The 8,182-nt window shown below is 31.3% G+C and overlaps 1 protein-coding gene across 1 annotated transcript; it reads left to right on the top strand.

Moving 5' to 3' along the window:
- The first annotated feature begins 1,230 nt into the window (after window positions 1-1,230).
- On the top strand, window positions 1,231-3,635 carry LOC111020911 (palmitoyl-monogalactosyldiacylglycerol delta-7 desaturase, chloroplastic-like). Its single transcript, XM_022297707.2, has 4 exons — window positions 1,231-1,535; window positions 1,706-2,041; window positions 2,395-2,501; window positions 3,287-3,635. Exons 1-4 carry the CDS (start codon window positions 1,233-1,235, stop codon window positions 3,480-3,482), a joined length of 942 nt encoding a protein of 313 aa, XP_022153399.2. The 5' UTR covers window positions 1,231-1,232; the 3' UTR covers window positions 3,483-3,635.
- The last annotated feature ends 4,547 nt before the right edge of the window (window positions 3,636-8,182 follow it).

Here is an 8,182-nt window from a genome sequence, read left to right as displayed (position 1 = left end):
AAAATTGGAAAATAGGACCATCAACTTTTGAGACGAAGAAATGTCTTATGATTTATTGAGCAGTATTTATAATTTAATAATTAGTATTAAGATGAATTTATGTAATCCTATTTTAATTAATCTATTTTTTATGAATATAATATAATTTAATATTCCCATTTTTAATTTAGTGACCTGAAGAAATTGACATAATTAATCCTATTTTTTTAAAAAAATATTTTTCTAATAAGATAACTAATTCAAGAAGACAAAAGAAAAGATATAGGGATAGAGAGATACACATCCACAATAATCACTAAATGTTTTATCAATGCTTTTTTAAATTAGTAGGATAAATGAACGAACTTCAAAATATAAGCTATTACGTACTATATATATATGCTCGTTTTGGTACATTATTAAGATTCATTCAAAGTAGTAAAAAGAAAAATTAATATGATTTCAAAATCATTAAATTCTAACTTCTGATATTATCAATAAAAATATACTAAACTGTTCTAATTTTTTTTTTTAAGTATTGTAAATTTTCTGTATATCAATTACTTAATTTACAGTTTCCATAAATCAATGCTAATGATTAATTCTCTGTCAAAGAAAAAAAATGCTAATGGTTGAATCTGGTCGCTTGGTGGCTCATGAGATTGCAAAGAGAGCCAGAGATGGAGAAGATTTTGTCCTTTGAAAGTGTGAGGGGGAGGGAGATATGCCATCGTGGTTGTTCAACCTTCTTTTGGAACTCTCTAATATTTAATTTGTGTTTCTTTTCTCTGTCTTCTTTTATTAAAAAAAAAATTAACTACAATTAATGATTTAGAGATCTACTTTTTTATAGAATAAATTACTCCCATTCAATTCTTTTTTCAAAATTTTTTAATATACTACATTACGTGTTAAGGGGAATGAGAGTTGAAATTACCCCATTTCATGCATTTCCGTAAGTGATTTTTCTTTTTAATTCAATAACATGTTCCGTTATAGAGGTGGAAATTCGAATATCTGATTTTTGAACTCGAAAAATATCTATTTTAACTAGTTTAACTATATTTAGATTGATACAAGTGGAGGTACTAAAAAGATATAATACATATATTATATAAATATCAAGAAATTTGAAATGGATAATATTTTCCACTTAGATGATGAGCCTTAAATTATTATTACATTTTGACTTAAAATTGCACTATAAATACGAACGCTAAAAGAGTTGGTGAAGCCTAAAGGAGAGCAAGCCCATGGTAATGGACGCATCGAAGGAACCGAAGATAATTGTGAAGTCTCCAATGTCATTTGGGAGGAGAAAATGGACCAAGATGGATAAGACAAATGCTTGCATTCTCCTCTTTTTGCATGTGCTTTGTATTTTTGCACCTTTTCAGTTCAATTGGAGTGCATTTTGGATTGCTTTTGCATTATATATTATTACAGGTCTCTTCGGTATCACTATTTCGTATCACCGAAATCTTTCACATAGAAGTTTCAAGCTCCCTAAATGGCTTGAATACTTATTTGCTTACTGTGGAGTTCAATCACTTCAGGTTGGACATTCAACGTCTTGTACTTTTGCTATTATAATGTCAAATAATTAGTATTAGGATGAATTTACAAATTGATTGGTAAACCCTAAAAAACCTGTCAAGATATTTATTATCTTTTAAAAAAAATTATTGTTTTATTGTTCTATTTATTTATTTTTTTTTCATGCTAGGGCGATCCAATTTATTGGGTGAGCACCCATAGGTATCATCATCAATTTGTTGATACTGAAAAAGACCCACACAGTCCTATTCAAGGGTTTTGGTTTAGTTATATTTTTTGGATTTTTGATTCCAATACTTTAACAAATAAAATGAGTAATTTTCAAGAGAGACCAGATAGAAGTACATCCGTGATGATTATGAAGCACAATAGACTCGATAATGTTGGTGACTTGAAGAAACAAACGTTCTATACATTTATCCACAATACATATATTCTACATCCAATTGCTCTTGCAGTCATACTCTATGCTGGTGGAGGAATTCCTTTTCTGATATGGGGAATGGTAAAATAAAATCCTTTTTAACTTCTAGTCTTTGAATCATCCACAGAAGATTTATTTAGGTAGGTTACCATAATTTGAATAATAAGACTTTAATAAATTAGTTGTAATTTAATTAAATAAGACTACTCCATCTCATAATGGTATTGTTATTATTATTATTTCTAATTATGTTTGTTTATTTAATAATTTTATTTGTTTATAGGGAAATAGGAAATGAACAAATTCAAATAAAACAATATATATTTTCTTGAAATACGATTTTACATTTTGTTTTTGGAACTAATAATATAGAAGAGGGTTATTAAAGCTATTGAGCAAGAAAAATATGACATATGGTACCTTTTGACAAGCAGTGTGTGAGAAGTGTAATGCTTTTACATGCAACATATTTGGTGAATTCAATATGTCATTTATGGGGAAAACAACCATGGAAAACAGGCGATTTGTCTAGAAATAATTGGTAAGTATGTCTTTCTTTACGTCCAAATAGATGAAAATTGAATTAGTTTATTGTGCTTTTAATGATTTTTTTCTTCCACTGTAACAATATTTTTAGATGGCAAATTTGATCGAATGACTTCTAGGTTAATGTAAAAAATGATGGATTTTTTCATTTTTTAGTACAACAAATAGGATAGGAGATTCAAACTCATAACCTGATGAGAGATAATTGTAATTATCGTAGAGCTAAGCTCAAAAAAAAAAGAAGAAAGAAGATAGAATTTATTTAGAACTTTAATATATTAAATATTTTCATTATTTATCATAGTACCAATCATATTATCAACCATACATATTTATATGTATATATTAAAGATACCAGCATATTTTATATATCAACGAATTTATATACGTAAATTTTAACTTTATATATAAAATATATATTAGTACAACATGTAGAAGTAGGGATTCGAACTCACGATCGTTTGGTTGGAGATAAGTGTCTTAACTAGTTGATCTATGTTTGAGTTAGCTAAATTTTTAGCTAATAAGTGTTTAAATTAATGTCAGTTTGATTATTTTGTAATTAAATTAAAGACGCGATTATTTTAATTAAAAGGAACCCATGAATCTTGATTGGAATCATATGTTCAAATATATAACATTTTCCTTCTCCTTGGAAGATATACAGCAAATATAATTGAATAACTATTGAATTTTATATTGATTGAGTAATCAATTGTTTATGTAACAATAGTATTATATTTTTACGTCTATTATATATAATTTTTGGATCCTTCATAGGTTGATAAATTTGATTGCATTTGGAGAAGGTTGGCACAATAACCACCATGCTTTTGAATATTCCGCTAGGATGGGCTTTGAATGGTGGCAGTTTGACCCGGGTTGGTATGTTGTTATATTTCTTCAAGCCATTGGATTGGCCACTCAAGTAAAATTACCCTCTCAAAGCCACAAGCAAAAAATGGCTAAGCAGTAGAAACTTAACTAAAAGAAGTTTTCCTTCACTGATCTTTTACATGGAAATAATGATGCTTTTTGCCAATATAAATTATTTGGTATAATTATAGTAAAAACTTTATGCATCAAAATGTCTTCTTTTGATTTTTTACTTGTACTTTTGGAAATAAGAATGTAGCGACTCGTTGAGAATCTCATTTTGACATATTTTGATAGTGGAGCAAGGATCTCACGTTGAAAATATTACAAATACATTAAGTACTAATATGAATTCTAATTGGTTTTGGGATAGAATTTTATGAGTATTAAAGATGGTATCAAACTCCAATAACCTCAAACGAATATCCGGTCCTTAAAAGAGAAAAAAAAAAAATCTGTCAAAGGATTGGTGGGCTCAAACGAATATCCGATCCTTAAAAGAGAAAAAAAAAATCTGTCAAAGGATTGGTGGGCCTCCAAAAGAGACCATCTTGAGAGACATCTATTGAGAAGCCTAAGTCGAAGAGATCAACATACTCAATTTTTTGAAAAATTAATAATAGCAAAGTATATATATGGGATATAAAAGATACTTGATATTTTTATTACTCTTGCAAGTAGTAAATAACGCTTAAAATGTGTGGAAATTGCTTTTCTGGATTTTCAATTCTCAACAATGAAAAATTTAGAATTTTACTAAAGAAGAAGAATCAATGAACAATATATGAAGGTATAAAAAAGTCGAGACAACAACTTTTAAGCTTAAAAATAAGGAGGAAGCACTTTGATTTTCGTACTATTTTTTGACCGATTGCTCGTTTGAGCTTTTGGACTCTCATACCATATTAATATTCACGGGGTTCCATCTCAAAATCAATTGACAATGAGAGGAGTAGCTCATGTCTATTATAAATCATTGTCAGGTCCCCTCTCTTTTCAATGTGGAATTCTTGACATGCCCCCTAACTATTAAGTCTATGGTGCTTCAGAATATGCCTAATTTTTAATTGCTCCTATCAATGAAAATATAAATACATTACTAATGAGTTTACATTTTAGGACGTTTTTAATTATGATTTATTACTTTAGCTTGATCATTTCATAATGTGATTTTTAATGAAATTTAAACATCAGCCACTTAAACATAACTTTTAAAAGAATAAGTGTTGTTTCAGAAAATCGGCTCCTTGGAATTCCTCCAAATTTGCATCAATCTTCTAAATAGGAAAGGGATCGATGTGACATGCAAAATAAAATAACCCTAAGATAGGTGTAGCTCCTGCCACACAGGCTCCAATGCTTAAGTTAGTATCGAAGTAGTCGAGTGTAGAGAGTAGGGTATTTAGGCGTAGCAAATAGTATAGAAGAGTACCACAACTATGAGTATTTTCTTTCTATTTATACAGGGAAAAACCTAGTATCACTAGAATATTTTATCCGAACAATCGTGAGGCCATCAGTATATCTTTTTCCTTTTGAATATAGATATCTTCTCCTGTATCTTAAGGTCATCAGATATCTTCTCTCTTTTTGAATTTAAGGGGATTTGAATGGTAGAAAATAGGGATTTTCTCATCCATTACATTAGCCCCCACTCTCAAAGTTGAAGATCACGAGTTATTCAAAATGTTAGACTTCTGCTTAGAGACTATTTTGTCGTTCATGGATTGACTATTATTATAGAATAATCGCTATATCCTTTTGTCGTAGTTCATTGTAGTTGGCTGTAGTCAAGTCTTTTAGCCTCTGTCATACGGTTAGTTTTAACCATTAGATTTTGGCCTTAGGATCTAACTTTCAACAGGACCAATGTACTTGGTTTCTAACCTATTTGGTTTTTGCCCATGGTTTTATACTTTAGGGTTTACTCTCAGGTTTGTAACCTAGCTATTTGGCTTTTGTCAATAGTTTTATACCTTGAGTTTAGTTGGCACCCTTAGGTTTCAAACCTATTTGGCTTTTGTTGGTTTTTTACCTGAGTTTAATCAATACCCTTCGGTTTCCAACCTATTTTGACTTTTGCCAAATTATTTTATACTCTGAATTTCGTTGATTGGTTTGGCATGCCTACTTTTTGTTTAACCTTGTTGAGCCTGTACGCATGACTTTCAGCACATTTAGGATTATTTTCCCCGATTTCACTGACTGGCTTTTAGCTTATCGGTATGCTTAGGGGTGAGCATCGGTCGGTCGGGGTCGGTTTTCGGCCGACCCCGACGCCGAAACCGACCAAGTCGGTTTCCATATTTGGAAACCGACATCTCCGTTCCTATGGATTGCGCCGACCGGCCGACCGACCGGTTCGGTCGGTTTGTCGGTTTAACCGAATTTTTTTCTTTTTTCTTTTACTGTATCCTTTTGGTTTTTTTTTCATTATTCACGTTTGTAGTGCATATTCATGTACTTTATAATTTTCATTTTGTCAATTTTCATTACTATTTTAGTATTTCTATTCAAATCTTCAACAAATGTCCAAATGCGAACATAACATCTCAATATCTCATAATCCAAATTTGCAACAAAAATCGGAATAGAAATATAAAACACAAAAGTCCAAATACAAACATAACATCTCAATGTCTCAGTCAAATTTTTAACCAAAGTCCAAAAACAAACCCAACAAAAGTCCAAATAACAAATATAAAACATACAAGTTAAAATACAAAAACAAATGGCAAATATAAAACATAAAAGTCCAAATACAATGTTCATTAACGAATTGATATCTTTGGAAAATCTTGAAGCTCGTCCAAGTCCTTTTCTCCATCCATGACATCTCTGAATCCTACAAAATTAGAAGAGGAACAAAAGTAGAGAGTATAGTTAGGATAAAAAAAAGAAAAAATATTAAGAGAAAAAAGGTAGAATCAATACCTTCTTCAAACATTACATCCTCCAAGTGTTCCGGAACTACGAGATTTATAGGGTCAGAATTTAACCAATTTTGGGTGCATATAAGAGCCTCTACTGTTTTGGGAGCCAATGAACAACGATAGCTATCGACTACACGTCCTCCAGTACTGAAAGCCGACTCAGATGCTACAGTAGATACTGGAATTGCCAAAATATCTCTACTCATTTGATTGAGTATTGGAAATCGAGGACCATTATCCTTCCACCAGCGAAGTATGTTGAAGTTGACATTCTCCTCTATCTTAACCAGAGCTTCCAACAAATACACAACAATCTCAGACTCACTATTAAAAGATGTATTCTCTTCAGTTGAGAACTCTCCTATTAAATTCTTTCCTTCATCAAAATCAAATTCCATGTCCATATCTTAGTCCATATTGGTATCAATAATAGTAGAAGTAGTAGTGGATTTAATACTACTAGCCCTACGAGTAGGAGAAATAGTAGTACCACTAGAAGAAGCACTAAAACTACTATATTGATGAAGCAGACGTCTCAAAACATGCTCCACTTTTTCTATCATATATTTAGACACATAGGGACCCAACTTATTGAAACAATATGACAAGTACTTCAACTTATATCTTGGATCCAACACAACAGCAACATACAGTAATACATTCGTCATCTCACTACTTCCCCAATACTTATCAAATTTTCCTGCATGCTCTTAGCCATTTTATTTAGCATTTCATTGCCTTTATTCACACAATTACTTTGTATGCAATTCTGAACCATGCTAATCTGATGATAAATCAAATTAGAGGTAGTATACAAAGTGCCAGAAATATTCACAGTAGCTTCATAAAAGACTTTCAGGAAAGAAACCAACATTTTTGCATTCAACCAATCTTCTTTACTAGGCCGTAAATCTTTCGTGTAGGCAGATTCTTCATCCTCTAATCTCTCAAAAGCCTTTCGAAGTTTGCAAGCGGCCTCAAGCATCATATAAGTAGAATTCCATCTTGTTACAATGTCAAGGCATACAGAAGACTTACAAGAAATCTTTTCAATTTCAACAGACTTCCTAAATGATCTTCGTCCAGGAGAAGACCTCACAAATCTTACAGCACTTTGAATATGTTCTATGCAAGTATAATGTTCTTTCAAAGCTTCGCAAACAATAAGATTCAATATGTGCGCACAACATCTAACATGCAAATAATCACCATTAAACAACAAACCATGACTGAATCTCTTGATAAGATAAGCGACGGCAGTATCATTGGAACTAGCATTATCAACAGTCAGAGTTACAACATTTTCAATACCCCAATCCTTCAAACATTTTTCTACTGTCTTACCAATGGTGTCACCTCTATGATTCTCAATTTGACTAAAACTAAGGATCCTCCTGTGCAACTTCCAATCGCAATCAACAAAGTGTGCAGTCAAGACCATATAGTTTATGTTTTTCCCAGAAGTCCAACAATAAGTAGTGAGAGAAACTTTATATTTCATTTTCATGAAAGTATTCTTCAAATTTTCTTTCTCACTAAGATATAACTTTAGGACATCCCTAGCCACAGTAAATCGAGATGGAATTACAAATCTAGGCTCAAGCAAGCATACTGATTTATTCATAAATCTCCTAAAACCCAAACTCTCCACAAACCTAAAAGGGGTGAATGTGAAGAAGTAGACCATTATCTCGGCAATAATGAGCCAAGCTGAAAGACTTCTTTTTTTATTGTGCAACGAACGATTTAAAAAATAATTATTATAGTATTGCTGTTTCATTTTTTTTTATGAAAACTATCTAGCAAAATAATTAGATAAAATAGCTTCGACCTTGTCAACTGATAGTGAGAAAACAAAATCTGGATA

The sequence above is a fragment of the Momordica charantia genome (assembly GCF_013281855.1).
Source record: "Momordica charantia cultivar OHB3-1 chromosome 8 unlocalized genomic scaffold, Mcharantia_2.0 BLBB01000008.1, whole genome shotgun sequence".
In the NCBI taxonomy this organism is placed as follows: Eukaryota; Viridiplantae; Streptophyta; class Magnoliopsida; order Cucurbitales; family Cucurbitaceae; genus Momordica; species Momordica charantia.
The sequence above is the reverse complement of the archived record's forward strand: the minus strand, read 5'-3'. Positions and strand labels throughout refer to the sequence as shown.